The sequence below is a fragment of the Oncorhynchus tshawytscha genome, linkage group LG27 (genome assembly GCF_018296145.1).
Source record: "Oncorhynchus tshawytscha isolate Ot180627B linkage group LG27, Otsh_v2.0, whole genome shotgun sequence".
In the NCBI taxonomy this organism is placed as follows: domain Eukaryota; kingdom Metazoa; phylum Chordata; class Actinopteri; order Salmoniformes; family Salmonidae; genus Oncorhynchus; species Oncorhynchus tshawytscha.
The window spans coordinates 19,515,711-19,534,782 of NC_056455.1; the positions used below are offsets into that span (position 1 = coordinate 19,515,711).

At 45.1% G+C, this 19,072-nt stretch overlaps 1 protein-coding gene across 1 annotated transcript in view; it reads right to left on the reverse strand.

The window, feature by feature from the left end:
- The window catches only part of ngfra (nerve growth factor receptor a (TNFR superfamily, member 16)), a 46,406-nt gene extending 35,638 nt beyond the window's left edge, over positions 1 to 10,768 (reverse strand). Inside the window, exons 1-2 of the mRNA XM_024403171.2 lie at positions 10,324 to 10,768; positions 1,495 to 1,657 (exon numbers count right to left, since the gene is read on the reverse strand). Coding sequence (XP_024258939.2) covers positions 1,495 to 1,657; positions 10,324 to 10,362 — 202 coding nt within the window. The 5' untranslated portion in view covers positions 10,363 to 10,768. The remainder of the gene's footprint in view (positions 1 to 1,494; positions 1,658 to 10,323) is intronic.
- Between the last annotated feature and the right edge of the window lie 8,304 nt (positions 10,769 to 19,072).

Consider the following 19,072-nt stretch of genomic DNA (forward strand, 5'->3'; position numbering starts at 1 on the left):
CATTAAATAATATGTGCATACCATGTCTTTACACATTGTTGGGCAGCAGTTCACAGGCATCCCAGGCCAGTGTTGTGTCTGTAGGAGCTTGTTATGGTAATACTATATCAAGCAGCAACACAGGCCATCTTCTGACTAAATTACTTAATTGATCTAATTTCAGACCTCGTCTGTTCTGTGTCCTGCTCAAATTGTGTTGGAAGACACTGGCATTCCTGGGATTTGTAAAGGACCTCAACTGAAGAATACTTTGTCTGTGAATTGTCACAGTTGTGAAAGAAGATCCTATTTGTATGACTCAGTCAATAGAGCAGACCTGACACCAGTCATGAGTCACAATGCACTCTGACATTCTGCTCATCCACCACAACCATGCAGTGACCTTGGGAACTACATTTTGACTTATAGAAGTGCTGTAGAATCCAGCTGACTCTCTCTCTCTGGATTCTATTTCTATGCTATGCAGTGACCTGTGAGAACTACACTTTAACTTCTACTATGCATCTTAACTACTGTAAAGGACAACAACAGAAAGAGAGTGAAAGAGAAAGAGAGGGAAAATGGTGAAACAAACCCTAAGATGAAGTGCATATGTATGTTTGCATAAAGGCTCTTCCTCTCTGTAGGACGTTGTAGCACAACATTGGCACCTCTACCGTCCCGTTTTATCCTCCCTCTGAATCAGTGCTAATGGGTTTCAGCCTGAGTTGTAAGTGAACACATTTGGCCCCACTTACAGCCATCAAACATAGGAACCCCTGCCTGTTTCTAAAGAACACTTTGTTAGTAAAGCAGGGACAGAATTATGTTTTTTGTTATGTGCAAATTGGACAGTAACATTTTTGTTCAGGCTTTTTTCTGTTTTGATTGGATGGTTTTAGACGGTGGGGTATTAATGTGTAAATTCCCATTGATGGTGTAAATGAGTGCATATAAGGTGAAATGTATAGTTCAGCGATTTTTATGCCATTGAAATCATTGCGGTGGATAAGTCCAAACAGTGTAAAGAAAAGTTCTAATATACTGTATATGTACTTTTTAAATAAATTTTCGGCATATAAAAACACTTTCAGTGTGTACTTAAACGACTAAAACCAAACATAAAGTGTGTAAAAAAGATAATGGACCTATATATTTTTTGATGACATAATCATTGAGAACTAACAATCCCCAAAATAAAAACTAGACAGTCAGGGAGAATTGAAAATTCTAAAAACAATGAATTTACCATTATAGATTTTGTTATTATGTTTGAGCAAAAGAACACAACATTAGCCATTCTTTACCCCGCCAAGATGGGGGCTTCTAAAATGATGACGCGCCAATGAGCCAACAGCGCCCCCTGCCATGCCCACCACCTAAGCCCCTTTTTGATCCAGAAGAAAACCTCTAGTTGTGCACCTGAAAATAGCTGTGTGTGCGTGCCTGTGTGCATGTGCATAATACAGTATGCCTGTATAGATGTGTACTTGTACATTTGAAGGATGAACTCACTGTCTAGGCACTGGGCGCAGACGGTCTGGTTGGCACCACACCTCCTCACCACCCCTTCTCCAGGTGGGCACACCTCGCAGCACTCTCCACCCTTGGTGTACTGGCCTGAGTCACAGGGCACCTGCACCGCCCGCTCCGTCTTAGAAGCCACCAACACCCCAACCTGCCACGACAGAGGAACAGACAGAAGGGTGTTAAAGCAGAGGTCACCCATAATACTGGCTCATAGAGGGGAACGTTTTGAAGGCAAAAATGACAGCCAGATGCATATTACAATCATGTTCCTAATCTAACCTCGTATCATGATTCGCAATAAATCATTTTGTCTACATCTAAATCAGAGACAAATTCTTCTACAGAGCAATACATTGTCCCAGCCTTTAAAGGCACATAAAGGCAAGCCTCAAGGTGCTCACCCATGACTGGTCCAAGTAACACCTATAAACATATGTGCCTAATGCACAACCTCATGTTGCATGTTAGCACTTCAATATATCCTCCCCATACACACACACACCCATGCATGCACACACTCATGCACACACACACACTTCCCCCCAGAATTCCTGTTCCGATCATCCATGTCCAGCCCACTGCCCTTCACACTGAAGCTGTCAGTCTGCAGGGTGTTTACAAAGACTCCTGAACCCATTCATTTATAAGGAGAAGATCTACCTTTGTTTTTCTAATAGTTGATTTTTGTTTTCTTCCCCATAGGGGTTACTCTCCTCCTTATTTATTCGCTTGTAGTGCAAATGTTAGTTGAAAACTGCTGGCTGGAGCATACTGCAATGGAGCTGTCTACGGGGCTATTGGTCAGACTCCGTACTGTTGATGGAGGGCCTGGGAGAGTTAACGTCCTTGTTATTCTCTCTAATTGCTAGGTGTGGTAAAAGACAGATTCCTCTCTGGAATTTGCATAACAAGTCCTCATATTGCGCAACTTAAAACTATAAATTCACACACGCACGCAAAGGCATACACACATGCTGCTTCCTGCTACACACAATCTTCTCTCTGTCTCTTTATTTCCAGTCTTTTTCTCACTGCCTCTCTCCACTCTTCCTTCTCTGTCACTTCCTCTCTCTCACTCTGATATAAATGCCAAACAGCTTCACAGGCACAAGACTAAAGCATGTTTTCATACATACAATACATTTAAATAAGGATAAAATAATGTGAGGCACATTCTGAAGTCATAATCATCAAAACCATTAGACTGAAACGCTTTAATGTTTAATGCCTCACATTTTACTAAGAAAAACTGCTGGTCTCTCTCTCACTGAAATGCCTTCTTTCTCTATTTAACTGTCTCCCTCTCTCCCCCTCCCTCAGCCCCTGCTTTCATTCAGAAACAGATGCACTGAGAGCAGCCGCCAGCACAGCTCTCTCTCTCTGTCGATCATCCGTTCTGTACATTTCTCCCTCTCTCTCTATCTTCTCTGTGTGTGCGTGCGTGCGTGTGTGTGTGTGTGTGTGTGTGTGTGTGTGTGTGTGTGTGTGTGTGTGTGTGTGTGTGTGTGTGTGTGTGTGTGTGTGTGTGTGTGTGTGTGTGTGTGTGTGTGCGTGTGTGCCCCCCAGTGATATCCCCCACATAATCTCAAACCCTCTTAAGGGGGAAACTTTGGTTTTAGAAGTGGGGGGACATAACTTTTTATTTAATTTTTATCCAGTCAGATAAACACTCCAAACAGTCTACCTGACCACTTGGATCGATCTGCATGGTCCTAAAGCACACCGTTGCCTCGTTTTGTACCACAATCCAACGATAAAACCGAGGAGGACAAAAATGCAATTTCAGATTGCATTTGTCTGTCCGTCCCCCCACTGTCCCCAGTGAAAGTTGCGCCTGTGACCCCTCTACTCTTGGCATGTCCCCCTCTATTGGAGAATTGCCCAAAGCATTGTTAAACCACACATAAGCATATTTTCTTATCCTTACTAATTTATGCAAACCTTGGCTCAAAACCTCTGTTTTTATTTGAATATGGTCTTACACTATAATCACCAGGTCGGTGAATGTGAACTTGGAATGCCGCCCAAACCCCCAAGTTTATAAACTGGCAATTTACCAGGTTCACCTCCGATAAGGAGCCTGCTACTCTCAACATGATCTGAGTGACTGAAAGGTGCTGCATGGTCAACCTGACATCTGCATTGGCCGTGCAGCATTTAGGGTGATATGGCCTCTGCAGAAGTCAGGGTATTCATACTTCTTGAGCTTAGCGGAGCAGCGCAGAACTGTTGCGAAGGAAGTTGTCAAGGAAATGAGTTTGTGTTTATACAGGACCTCTTGACCTACAGATGAAGTCGGAAGTTTACATGCACTCATATTGGAGTCATTAAAACCTCGTTTTCAACCACTCCACAAATTTCTTGTTAACAAACTATAGTTTTGTCAAGTCGGTTAGGACTTCTACTTTGTGCATGACACACGTAATTTTTCCAACAATTGTTGACAGACAGATTATTTCACTTATAATTCACTGTATCACAATTCCAGTGGGTCAGAAGTTTACATACTGTACACTAAGTTGACTGTGCCTTTAAACAGCTTGGAAAATTCCTAAAATGATGTCATGGCTTTAGAAGCTTCTGATAGGCTTATTTACATCATTTGAGTCAATTGGAGGTGTACCTGTGGATGTATTTCAAGGCATACCTTCAAACTCAGTGCCTCTTTGCTTGACATTATGGGAAAATCAAAAGAAATCAGCCAAGACCTCAGAAAAACTATTGTAGACCTCCACAAGTCTGGTTCATCCTTGGGAGCAATTTCCAAACGCCTGAAGGTACCATGTTCATCTGTACAAACAATAGTAGGCAAGTATAAACACCATGGGACCACTCAGCCATCATATCGCTCAGGAAGGAGATGCGTTCTGTCTTCTAGAGATGAACGTACTTTGGTGAGAAAAGTGCAAATCAATTCCAGAACAACAGCAAAGGACCTTGTGAAGATGCTGGAGGAAACAGGTCCAAAATGATCTATATCCACAGTAAAACGAGTCCTATATTGACATAACCTGAAAGGCAGCTCAGCAAGGAAGAAGGCACTGCTCCAAAACCGCCATAAAAAAGCCAGAATACGGTTTGCAACTGCACATGGGGACAAAGATTGTCCCTGATGAAACAAAAATATAACAGTTTGGCCATAATAACCATTGTTATGTTTGGAGGAAAAACGGGAGGCTTGCAACCTGAAGAACACCATCCCAACTGTGAAGCACTGGGGTGGCAGCATCATATTGTGGGGGTGCTTTGCTGCAGGAGGGACTGGTGCACTTCACAAAATAGATGGCTTCATGAGGGAGGAAAATTCTGTGGATATATTGAAGCAACATCTCAAGACATCAGTCAGGAAGTTAAAGCTTGGTTGCAAATGGGTCTTCCAAATGGACAATGACCCAAAGCATGCTTCCAAAGTTGTGGCAAAATGGCTTAAGGACAACAAAGTCAAGGTATTGGAGTGGCCATCACAAAGCCCTAACCTCAATCCTATAGAACATTTGTGGGCAGAACTGAAAAAGTGTGTGTGAGCAAGGAGGCCAACAAACCTGACTCAGTTACACCTGCTCTGTCAGGAGGAATGGGCCAAAATTCACCCAACTTATTGTGGGAAGCTTGTGGAAGACTACCCAAAACATTTGACCCAAGTTAATACATTTAAAGGCAATGCTACCAAATACTAATTGAGTGTATTAAAACTTCTGACCCACTGGGAATGTCACATTCTTAAAATAAAGTCTTGATCCTAACTGACCTAAGACAGGGAATTTTTACTAGGATTAAATGTCAGGAATTGTGGAAAACTGAGTTTAAATGTATTTGGCTAAGGTGTATGTAAACTTCCGACATCAACTGTACCTATCATCAACCAATCTGTCACGCCCTGGTCTAAGTATTTTGTGTTTTTCTTCATGTATTGGGTCAGGCCAGGGTGTGGCATGGGGTTTTTGTATTGTGGTGTGTTTTGTCTTGGGGTTTTGGTGTGTATGTATTGGGATTGTAGCTAGTGGGGTTATCTAGCAAAGTCTATGGCTGTCTGGAGTGGTTCTCAATCAGAGGCAGGTGTTTATCGTTGTCTCTGATTGGGAACCATATTTAGGCAGCCATATTCTTTGAGTTTGTCGTGGGTGATTGTCCTTAGTGTCGTTGTTCCTAGCTCTTTATTTATTTACACAAGTATAGGCTGTTTCGGTTTTCGTTACGTTCTTTGTTTTGTAGTGTTTTGTGTTTATTTGTGTTTCACGTTGTTCATTAAACATGGATCGCAATCTACACGCTGCATTTTGGTCCGACTATCCTTCACACCTAGAAAACCGTAACAGAATCACCCACCACCAACGGACCAAGCAGCGTGTCAACAGGCAGGAGCAGCCCAAAGAGGAGATGCGCTATAAGGATTTCTGGACATGGGAGGAAATCCTAAATGGAGAAGGACCCTGGGCTCAGCCTGGAGAATATCGCCGCCCCAAAGAAGAACTGGAGGCGGCGAAAACGGAGAGGCGCCGGTATGAGGAGGCAGCACGGCGACTCGGAAGGAAGCCTGAGAGTCAGCCCCAAAAATTTCTTGGGGGGGGCTCAGGGAGAGTGTGGCAGAGTCAGGAGTCAGACCTGAGCCAACTCTCCCTGTTTATCGTGAGGAGCCAAGGAGGAGACCAGAACCAGAGCCGGTGTTGGAGGTGAGCGAAACAGAGACTGTGAAGGAGTTAATGGGGAAATTGGAGGAGAGAGAAATGAGGGAGTTGCTGTGTTGGTGCTTTTTGCATGGAATTCGCCCGACGGAACGTGTCGGGGATTTGATGGCACCTGGGTTAGCGCTCCATACTTGTCCTGAGGTGCGTGTTAGTCGGCTGGTGAAGTTGGTGCCAGCCTCACGCACCAGGCCTCCTGTGCACATCCCTAGCCTTGCACGTCCTGTGCCAGCACTGCTCTCAAGATCTCCAGTACGCCTTCACGGTCTAGCCCATCCTGTGCCACCTCCACACTCCAGCCCTCCGGTAGCAGCTCCCCGCACCAGGCTTCCTGTGTGTGTTCTCGGTTCAGTACCACCAGTACCAGCACCACGCATCAGGCCTACAGTGCGCCTCGCCTCTCCAGTGCTGCCGGAGCCTTTCTCCTCTCCTGCGCTGCCGGAGTCTCCCGTCTGTTCAGCGCTGCCGGAGCCTTTCTCCTCTACAGCGCTGCTGGAGTCTCCGGCCTGTTCAGCGCAGCCAGAGCCTTTCTCCTCTACAGCGCTGCTGGAGTCTCCCGCCTGTTCAGCGCAGCCAGAGCCTCTCTCCTCTCCTGCGCTGCCGGAGTCTCCCGCCTGTTCAGCGCAGCCAGAGCTGCCAGCCTGCATGGAGCAGCCAGCCTGCATGGAGCAGCCAGAGCTGCCAGCCTACATGGAGCAGCCAGAGCTGCCAGCCTGCATGGAGCAGCCAGAGCTGCCAGTCTGCATGGAGCAGCCAGAGCTGCCGTCTGCAAGGAGCTGCCAGTCTGCACGGAGCCGCCAGAGCTGCCAGTCTGTAAGAAGCCGCCAGAGCTGTCAGCCTACATGGAGCAGCCAGAGCCGCCAGTCAGCGTGGAGCAGCCAGAGCCGCCAGTCAGCATGGAGCAGCCAGATCTTTCAGTCTGCCAGGATCCGCCAGGCGGCCAGACTCTTCCAGATCTGCCAGTCAGCCAGACTCTTCCAGATCTGCCAGTCAGCCAGACTCTTCCAGATCTGCCAGTCAGCCAGACTCTTCCAGATCTGCCAGTCAGCCAGACTCTTCCAGATCTGCCAGTCAGCCAGACTCTTCCAGATCCGCCAGTCAGCCAGACTCTTCCAGATCTGCCAGTCAGCCAGACTCTTCCAGATCTGCCAGTCAGCCAGACTCTTCCAGATCTGCCAGTCAGCCAGACTCTTCCAGATCTGCCAGTCAGCCAGACTCTTCCAGATCCGCCAGACTCTTCCAGATCCGCCAGTCAGCCAGACTCTTCCAGATCTGCCAGTCAACCAGACTCTTCCAGATCTGCCAGTCAGCCAGACTCTTCCAGATCTGCCAGTCAGCCAGACTCTTCCAGATCCGCCAGACTCTTCCAGATCCGCCTGTCAGCCAGACTCTTCCAGATCCGCCAGTCAGCCAGACTCTTCCAGATCCGCCAGTCAGCCAGACTCTTCCAGATCTGCCAGTCAGCCAGACTCTTCCAGATCTGCCAGTCAGCCAGACTCTTCCAGAACCGCCAGTCAGCCGGGATCTGCCAGACCTGCCAGTCAGCCGGGATCTGCCAGACCTGCCAGTCGGCCGGGATCCGCCAGTCGGCCAGGATCCGCCAGATCCGCCAGTCAGCCAGGATCTGCTGAAACCACCAGCCAGCCAGGATCTGGTAGATCTACCTACCTGCCTGAGCTTCCTCTCACTCCCGAGCTTTCTCTCACTCCCGAGCTTTCTCTCACTCCCGAGCTTTCTCTCACTCCCGAGCTTTCTCTCACTCCCGAGCTGCCTCAGTCCCGAGCTGTCCTTCAGTCCCGATCTGCTCCTCAGTCCAGTGGGTTTCTGGGTGAGGACTACTAGGCCATGGTCGGCGGCGAGGGTGGACTATCCAGGGACACGAGGAGAGGGGACTAAGACATTGACTGAGTGGGTTCCACGTCCCGCGCCGGAGCCGCCACCATGGACAGACGCCCACCCGGACCCTCCCTATTGTTTTGAGGTGCGTTCGGGAGTCCGCACCTTAGGGGGTTCTGTCACTAAGTATTTTGTGTTTTTCTTCATGTATTGGGTCAGGCCAGGGTGTGGCATGGGGTTTTTGTATTGTGGTGTGTTTTGTCTTGGGGTTTTGGTGTGTATGTATTGGGATTGTAGCTAGTGGGGTTATCTAGCAAAGTCTATTGCTGTCTGGAGTGGTTCTCAATCAGAGGCAGGTGTTTATCGTTGTCTCTGATTGGGAACCATATTTAGGCAGCCATATTCTTTGAGTTTGTCGTGGGTGATTGTCCTTAGTGTCGTTGTTCCTAGCTCTTTATTTATTTACACAAGTATAGGCTGTTTCGGTTTTCGTTACGTTCTTTGTTTTGTAGTGTTTTGTGTTTATTCGTGTTTCACGTTGTTCATTAAACATGGATCGCAATCTACACGCTGCATTTTGGTCCGACTATCCTTCACACCTAGAAAACCGTAACACAATCATGTCAATGAGGAGCTATATGGAGCCCTCCGCATTGTCACAAAATTTGAGATGCGCATAGCGACGCGGTACGGAGCTCATTTTTGTCTCTGCGTGCCTCCCCTCCGTAGACTCCACAAATGCATCACACTATCCATACGGAGCCTCTGACCACATTGCTGGATCAAGCATAAATTGGCTTTAAGTCTTTAACTCAACTGTGTAGAATAAGGCAATGCCCTCTCACACACACACACACACACACATACACACACCAGGTCACATCCCCAGCCTTGAGATGCCTGCTTTGCACTCTCCTTGATTTCATAGTCAATTAGAGACTATTTCTGAATCTAATTCTACAAACATGCTCTATACTACCACAATGTTGTAAAGAAGCTGTCAAAACAGACTGCTCCTGAGTAATGTAGAGGGCTGTTCACATGGTGAGTGATTGAACAAGCCTTATTAGACCAGCAGGTCTTGAAATATCAGGAGGATTAGCCTATGACAGCCACTCACCAAATAATAGCAAACAGTTTAATCATCCCCTTCACCATTATCATTATCATCACCCAACTATCGAAAGTCCACACATGTCATGAATTTCCTCAACTTTCTGAACTTCAGATAAGTCACTACCTCCACTTCAACAGAAGCCTACTTCCATAAAAAGAGAAAATATGGGTATTTTAGGATTTCATAACAGATTCATGCATAAAAACTGTTATTAGATCACGTATGGACTGAAATGTTAAGGGTTTGATCAGTCATCAGTAAATGGCACAGATCTGTTTCATATATGCATACTCAGTGTTGGGGAAGCTACTCTGAAAATATATTTTACCAAGCTACCAATTACTTCACACTGGAAGAAGTTAAACTGGGTATATGGTGAAGTAGGCAATCATTTTCAATTTTTCAGCATTAGACCTGCCTAATTCTCACTTGAAACGTCAGTTTTTTTGTTTCTTATGCTAAATTACACATTCTCTTAATATATGACCTCAATTGCAATTTGTTATCTATGGTATTTCAGGTGCACATATTGACATTTTTTCAGAACAAGTTTGGATGTAGTGAACTACTTTTTCAAAGTAACTTTACTTAAGTCAAATATATATTTGTCTTAAGGGGAGCTTTGGTGAGGCTTAACTTCTTCCAGTGTGAAGTAATTGGTAGCTTGGTAAACTATATTTTCTGAGTAGCTTCCCCAACACTGAGTATGCATATTTACCGATGACTGAGCAAGCCTTTCATTTCAGTCCAATGTGATCTTACCACAGTTTTAAATGGATGGACCTGCTATGAAATCCTACATTGTAAAAGGAACCTTGGGCTATGGCACCTGCCTATGAAAACCATTCAGGATGGTTGTTCTATAAAGGATTCAGATGAAGAGCATGGGGAACTATAACTGTTATTATAAAACACACATTCGGGTATGTTATGAGATGGGGGGGGGGGATAAACACCTTCCCTCCAGCAGCTCCTCAGAATAGTATCGTGACTAATTTGCCAGCATTAGATGGAGAAATACGAGGGACAGTGCAGGGGTCTCCAGACCAATACAACTACAGAGTTATAACGTAAAGTAATAACATGCAAACAATGAACACGTGTCTCCCATGCTACCTATTCAATCAAAATGAAATATATCTTTATGAAATCAGAGTTATAAATCATGCTACTACTCACCACTCCAAACAACATCACCAAAGATAAGGTACCCGCCATGCTTCGGTTTCCTACAGTGTCATAAACAAATAGACTATACTAAATGGATACTGCAAAGGAACATACAGGACGAATTGTTCATTTTAATTCCAGTGGCAATTCTTTATCAATGAGTCCGCAGTGAATTCCCCATGCTCTTCGCTGCGGTGTAGCGTTCGAGACCTTTTGAGAGTAAGATGCGTCGCATTGGCAGGTCACTGGTGCGTGCGTGAAGCGTCCCGGCGCAGACTGACTGTACTGAGCGCTATCCAGCAGTGTACTGCGGAGGCAAGAGTCGTGCACGAACTGAAGAGAGGCACGTCCACTCCTTCCCGATTTACGCTGTGACTTCTGCAGTAGTCGACTTGCACGATCTACACCTGGGATCATCAACTAGATTCAGACGCGCGTCATTATTTTCTTGAGTAGATGGTTGGGGGGCAAGAACATAATGACAAATAATTTGTAGACCGCATTAAGCCCAAACAGATATAATATTTGACTAAAACATAATAATTCCAAACCTTGCTTGCATTTGTATATGGTAATGCGTCTCTATATTATGCATGGACATACTTGGGAACAGATATTCCAAATTAAAATAACTTGGAGCTGATTTACCTTGTTTTTTGTCCAACAATGAAAATGCAACAAAAAAACACAAAAAACACCTGCGGTACAAATTCGGCACTCGGGCCGCGAGTTGGGGGACCCTGGTCTACATAGACAAGAGATAAGGATCAACTGGAGTTACTTTTCTGACACTTCATCTGTATCTCTCTCTCTCTGTCCCTCTCTTTCTCTCTATCGCGCTCTCTCGCTTTCCCTCCAAAGCGTTGCATTGCATGTTGTTTGCCAAAAAAAGCATACCGGAAATCTACTTGAAATCTACTGGGTAGATGCGTTTTTCACATGCAGTTTTATTGATAATTTCTCATTTATGTGGTCTGTATTATTGCGTCAACTGTATATTAATGAATGAATTTCATGAGCTGGTGCACACCCCAAAAGTTGGTAGAGGTGCTGACCAATGGCGAGCAAACTATACAACAAAAAAAGAGAGTTGCATACTCCATATACAAACTCCCAGTAATGTATTGGGTAACCCACCAACGTTCTGGCATCACTGTGCCTTCTTCAGGGTCTGGTGTCAAGCACATCATCATTCTAGACACAGCTTGATTCTTGCGTTTTCTACATGGTCACGTAGTAAGGTACCTAGGCCTATAGCCTGCAATATTTACCACCCGCACCCCAAAATATATATATATATATATATATACAGTATATGTAGCGAACAAAAGTGGGAAGCAAATCCAGGCGTGAAAGGCAAACACCCTACGCATTGCGCCAATAGGGTTAACCCACTTGGTAGGAATTGTACAGTGGGTCATATAGCGAGGACCGCAATACTGCCCCTTTCGAACCAGTAGGCACGTCGACTTTCTTTCAAACCCCTTCACAAATATCTCTGTGCCTTTCGATGGCCTAACGGCCGCCATCCGACTTGACACCAACGTAGCGAACAGAGGGAGCGGCAAGCGAATCCTGGTCTCCGGCGTGAAAGGCAAACACCCTATGCATCGCGATAATAGGGTTAACCCACTTGGTGGGATGTGTAACATGGCTCGAAGAGCTAGGCTTTTTACCAGCCACTCCACAGCCTCTTACACAATATAATGATACACCACAGTCTCTTACACAATATAATGATACACCCCAGTCTCTTACACAATATAATGATACACCACAGCCTCTTACACAATATAATGATACACCACAGTCTCTTATACAATATAATGATACACCACAGTCTCTTACACAATATAATGATACACCACAGTCTCTTACACAATATAATGATACACCACAGCCTCTTACACAATATAATGATACACCACAATCTCTTATACAATATAATGATACACCACAGTCTCTTATACAATATAATGATACACCCCAGTCTCTTACACAATATAATGATACACCACAGTCTCTTACACAATATAATGATACACCACAGTCTCTTACACAATATAATGATACACCACAGTCTCTTAGACCACAAGAGGGAGACTACTTCCCTTGCATAGTTGGTCATCCCTGAAGTAACACTACTGTGAATAATCAAGGTAAGACAGTTCAATGAGGGATGTGCACTTTCAAGAAAGAAACAACTGAATTAATATTGACTCATGTTTTACAACCCATTTTATAACATCATTTCGTGTCATGTAATTTCATACCAAGGCTTACAACCGTTAACCTACCACTTGTACTTATGGTACCATGACACAACGCCATATGGTAAGTGAATAGAGTGAGAGAGAGTGTGAATTTTCAATTGAGCCATTATGCTCATACACACACCTCTGGGATATGCTCTGTATTGAACCTGTCCATCAAAGCAGATCACATGGTCCATTATGTGGAGTTTTTGGACAGGCTCCACAGTCCTTGATGATACACTAAATTTGGGAAGGCCACTGAAAGACCACTAATGCACGTCTGAGTTCTATAATTGTGTTTACTGCTCATTGAGGTATTTACACTTAAAGGCAAACCAGTGTTGATGGCTATTGAGCTCAGACAATTTGGCCAGCAGAAGCCACCAATCAGGTTGCAGCACACTGAACCTGCTACCGTCACGTCCCACCTCCACTATAACCTTTTTGTCCCCCTGACCCTGTCTGGCTCCATCCCTACTGTACCTACAGTGGGGGGCAAAAGTATTTAGTCAGGCACCAATTGTGCAAGTTCTTCAATTTAAAAAGATGAGAGAGGCCTGTAATTTTCATCATAACTACACTTCAACTACAGACAACGACAGACAAAATGAGGGAAAAAATCCAGAAAATCACATTGTAGGATTTTTAATGAATTTATTTGCAAATTATGGTGGAAAATAAGTATTTGGTCACCTACAAACAAGCAAGATTTCTGGCTCTCACAAATCTGTAACTTCTTCTTTAAGAGGCTCCTCTGTCCTCCACTCGTTACCTGTATTAATGGCACCTGTTTAAACTTGTTATCAGTATAAAAGACACCTGTCCACAACCTCAAACAGTCACACTCCAAACTCCACTATGGCCAAGACCAAAGAGCTGTCAAAGGACACCAGAAACAAAATTGTAGACCTGCACCAGGCTGGGAAGACTGAATCTGCATTAGGTAAGCAGCTTGGTTTGAAGAAATCAACTGTGGGAGCAATTATTAGGAAATGGAAGACATACAAGACCACTGATAATCTCCCTCGATCTAGGGCTCCACGCAAGATCTCACCCCATGGGGTCAAAATGATCACAAGAACGGTGAGCAAAAATCCCAGAACCACACGGGGGGACCTAGTGAATGACCTGCAGAGAACTGGGACCAAAGTAACAAAGCCTACCATCAGTAACACACTACGCCGCCAGGGACTCAAATCCTGCAGTGCCAGACGTGTCCCCCTGCTTAAGCCAGTACATGTCCAGGCCCGTCTGAAGTTTGCTAGAGAGCATTTGGATGATCCAGAAGAAGATTGGGAGAATGTCAGATGAAACCAAAATATACGTTTTTGGTAAAAACTCAACTCGTCGTGTTTGGAGGACAAAGAATGCTGAGTTGCATCCAAAGAACACCATACCTACTGTGAAGCATGGGGGTGGAAACGTCATGCTTTGGGGCTGTTTTTCTGCAAAGGGACCAGGACGACTGATCCGTGTAAAGGAAAGAATGAATGGGGCCATGTATCGTGAGATTTTGAGTGAAAACCTCCTTCCATCAGCAAGGGGATTGAAGATGAAACGTGGCTGGGTCTTTCAGCATGACAATGATCCCAAACACACCACCCGGGCAATGAAGGAGTGGCTTCGTAAGAAGCATTTCAAGGTCCTGGAGTGGCCTAGCCAGTCTCCAGATCTCAACCCCATAGAAAATCTTTGGAGAGAGTTGAAAGTCTGTGTTGCCCAGCAACAGCCCCAAAACATCACTGCTCTAGAGGAGATCTGCATGGAGGAATGGGCCAAAATACCAGCAACAGTGTGTGAAAACCTTGTGAAAACGTACAGAAAACGTTTGACCTCTGTCAGTGCCAACAAAGGGTGTATAACAAAGTATTGAGATAAACTTTTGTTATTGACCAAATACTCATTTTCCACCATCATTTGCAAATAAATTCATTAAAAATCCTACAATGTGATTTTCTGGATTTTTTTCTTCTCATTTTGAAGTGTACCTATGATGAAAATTACAGTCCTCTCTCATCTTTTTAAGTGGGAGAACTTGCACAATTGGTGGCTGACTAAATACTTTTTTTGCCCCACTGTATCAGCTGACCGGGTCTGCTCTACTCTATGGGCTGAAGCCCCCTTGTATTGGCAGGCTGGTTGGGTTTCACTATTGAGATCTGAATACTCTCCTTTATTGATCTCTGGACACATCCATGATCCCACATCCTCCATCCTCCCAGAAGACCAGCCCCCACTCCTCCCACCCCCATGTCCCCCATCCAGAGGACACGGACCAACAAGTCGCTTTAATCTAAAACATTGCATAGGAAATACACAAGTAAGAAAGTCTTCTACTGTGTCACTGACCTTTCCAGATGGTGTCACTCAAGTTGTTTTTTGTTTGTATGCATGTAGCCACAATATGACTCTTCAGACTATATTATTATCCATTATGGTAGGTGGCAGGCCTACCACAGTTTGTTGTCATACACTTGGTTGGTTTGTTAAGATGGTTGTCATGGCAACTTGCTAATGGATAAACAGCCCATTGGAAGAGGTGATGATGAATATGATGGTGATGACATGGTTATGGAGGTGAATAGAACGTCTTGCTGAAATGTATCTATCCATAGATAGCAAATAGCCAGTGAATGAGAGCTCTTTAAGTAGTGTTATGTATATGCTGCTGGTGTGCTGACAAGGCCGTCTATGACTCATACATTATTCTCTCCCCACATATCATGTTCCTGTCCTTGTGATTAGTCAGCATACTGTAAGCCAATGTCATTCCACTCGGCAAGGTCACTCATAAAATATAGTCTTGATAAAGATTTGATGAGGCTGAAAGTTTTAAAGGTTTGAATTGGTAAAGTAGCTGAATGTCCTATTCATTAGAATAGGTAATGAAACATGATAAGTTTCTTAAAGTACCTTACTCATGACTTTGCCTCATACAGTCTGTCACAGTTTGATATGGTAACATGGACAGTCTCATTAAGAAGAGACTAGAGAGGGTTGTGCTGAAAGCCTCAAAGATTACTGGCTGTCCTGGGACCTTCCCTCTGTGAGCTTTCTGTACACCAAGCACACCTCCAAATGTGCAGAAACAATCATCAATAACCCCTCCCATCAATCCAATTACTTCTTTCAGTGTTTTTCCCTTTCAGTGTTTTATCCCGCAGCAGTCAGAACATTGAACTCCCTTCAATAATATAGAGCTACACTAGATGGCCAAATGTATGTGGACAACCTTTCAAGTTAGTGGATTCACCTATTTCAGCCACACCCGTTGCTGACAGATGTATAAAATCGAGCACACAGCCATGCAATCTCCATAAAAAGACAGTGGCAGTAGGATGGCCGGTACTGAAGAGCTCAGTGACTTTCAACGTGGCACCGTCATAGGTTGGGACCTTTCCAACAAGTCAGTTTGTCAAATTTCTGCCCTGCTAGAGCTGCCCCAGTCAACTGTAAGTGCTGTTATTGTGAAGTGGAAACATCTAGGAGCAACAATGGCTCAGTCGTGAAGTGGTAATGGTAACTTCTAAAAATCGTCTGTCCTCAGTTGAAACACTCACTACGACATTCCAAACTGCCACTGGCAGCAACATCAGCACAATAACTGTTCGTCGGGAGCTTCATGAAGTCGTTTCCATGCCCGAGCAGCCCCACACAAGACTAAGATCACCATGCGCTATGTCAAGCGTTGGCTGGAGTGGTGTAAAGCTTGCCGCAATTTGACTCTGGAGTCATGGAAACGCGCTCTGTGGAGTGATAAATCCTGCTTCACATCTGGCAGTCCGACTGATGAATCTGGCATTCGCGGATGCTAGGAGAACGCTACCTGTCCCATTGAGTAGTGCCAACTGTAAAATACGGTGGAGAAGGAATAATGGTCTGGGGCTGTTTATCATGGTTTGGGCTAGGCCCCTTAATGCTACAGAATACAATGGCATTCTAGACAATTCTGTGCTTCCAACTTTGTGGCAACGTTTTGGGGAAGGCCCTATCCTGTTTCAGCCTGACAATGCCCCCATGCAGAAATGGCTTGAAGAGATCAGTGTGGAAGGTCTTGACTGGCCTGCGCAGAGCTCTGACCTCAACCCCTTCTAACAACTTTGGGATGAATTGGAACGCCGACTGTGAGCCAGGCCTAATCACCCAACATCAGTGACCGACCACACTAATGGTCTTGTGGCTGAATGGGACCAAGTCCCTGTGGCAAAGTTCCAACATCTAGTGGATTTAGGGCCTATCAGCACAGTGTACTGGAGTTAGAGCCTATCAGCACAGTGTACTTGAGTTAGAGCCTATCAGCACAGTGTACTGGAGTTAGAGCCTATCAGCACAGTGTACTGGAGTTAGAGCCTATCAGCACAGTGTACTGGAGTTAGAGCCTATCAGCACAGTATACTGGAGTTAGAGCCTATCAGCACAGTGTACTGGAGTTAGGGCCTATCAGCACAGTATACTGGAGTTAGAGCCTATCAGCACAGTGTACTGGAGTTAGGGCCTATCAGCACAGTGTACTGGAGTTAGAGCCTATCAGCACAGTATTTAGAATTTTTCATATTTTATTAAGATCCCCATTAGCTGTTGAGAAAGCAGCAGCTACTCTTCCTGGGGTCCACACAAAACATGAAACATGACATAATACAGAACATTAACAGACAAATGATGAGTTAGGGCCAATCAGCGCAGTGTGCACTGAGGCTGGGACCGGGCAGGTAGAGGCTGATCTAAGAGTTGGACTGTTCCTTATGAGGTCACAGCCTGGTGTGCATTTCAGCATGGAGTGGAGAGAGTGGACACCACATGTGTGTATCTATTGCTAAGGGAATAGGCTATCACCTGAGAATGGTTACAGAAAATACCAACATCTAAAAACAAGAAATATGGTTCCCTGACATAAAAGAGCGGCGGTTCAAATAGTTTGTAAGTATAGATAGGCGGGGGGGAAATGTGAAAATGTGGACTTTAGCCAAGACGGCAGCAGGGGAGCATTTTTCATTGGCCAGCCATCTTTGTGTTGTCACATTAACTTTGGCATATACCGTAACCCTGACAGATTGATGGAGTTCTGTGTTCAGATTGGATGTCAAGGGTTCAAAGAGGATGATGAAAAAGGATGCACAAAATGATGATCCCATCAGGACCATTATATAAATGCCCCCTCTCCCCCTTAAAGTGTTATTATAGGAACCACATTCAGGTGGAGTTGTTGATTGCTTAGAAACCTGAAGATTCTGCATCGTTCTGAAATCTGTTTTCATTAGAACATCAGGTTATGGGGGGAACTCCGTGCAAGACTCCATGCTCCCCCCTCAATCATTATGTGATGCTAAGTGCATTAGTTATGTGTTAATTAACCCTCTCGTTAATGGACTGACTAATGATATCCATTCTGTTTTGGGGCCTGCGGTCAACAAGTCCAAAATCACAGATGACTGTAATCTCTCCCTGTTTATTTTAGGGAACAATCATTTGTTCTGGTTATGTGTGTGCATGCATAACTCTCCCCTGTGAGTGTTTTTGCTAGATTGAGTCATGTTTACTATGTTTTGTACTATGCTGAATTCCTCTAACTGACATGGACAGTGAATTCAAATGACAGCTCTGTATAAAATCAAAGGGAAAAAACTAAACGCATACAGCATGTTATACAGCACCCCTCGTCATGCATTGTGTGGCTATACTGTATCTTCAAAGTGTAAACTCATACCTCATGTCTCGAGTCACAGTCCTCCTCTGACATCTGTGAGGCCAGTGGGAGGTGGGCTGGGGCTGGTAGGAGGCACTAACCATGACCAGACATTGACCCAATCTACCCCTTGACTCTGTGGCTCAGAAGGGAAAGCTAGTGCAGTTATGGGTCATATTATAGCTCCCTGAGATGCTCATTCTATCTGGGAAGAGACAAGGGAAACCACGGGCCAACCACTGTCCAAGCCCAACCACTGTCTCCACACAGCCCATGATGGTGCAATGTGTTTACACTGACTCGACCCATGCACCCACTAACACCACCTTTCTCAGCTCACTAACCCAGCACCCACAATACTAACATAAACAATGGGCAGGTGTTATGTAATGGTCCTGAGTGGTTGTAAAGTCCCTCGACCCTGTTCCTGGTTACAAGGCTGGCGACAGGCCCGTGTCACCCTTCCGGCTCAGGCCTGCTCCCCTGCGGTCATCTCGTAAGGCAGCAGCACAAAGCCAAACAGAATCAGTGGTCAGGGTTGTGGCAAGGTGCACTGAGGCTGGGGAGACCAGGTTGTAAAGCACCTGACCTGTTAGAGGGGATGATCCTGAGGATGTCACAGGGAAGTGGCCATGGCTCCTGTGTTTGTACAGGTGATAGAGACAGACCTGTCTATTACAGTATGGTTGATCTGGCCATGAGAGCATTGAGGAGTGAGAGGGTGTCAGACAAATATAGACATGGTGGTCCTCTATTGGCCCTGAGGATGTGGTCTGAGAATTCAGCAAACAGGATGGAAGTCCAGTGTGCCCCTGACATC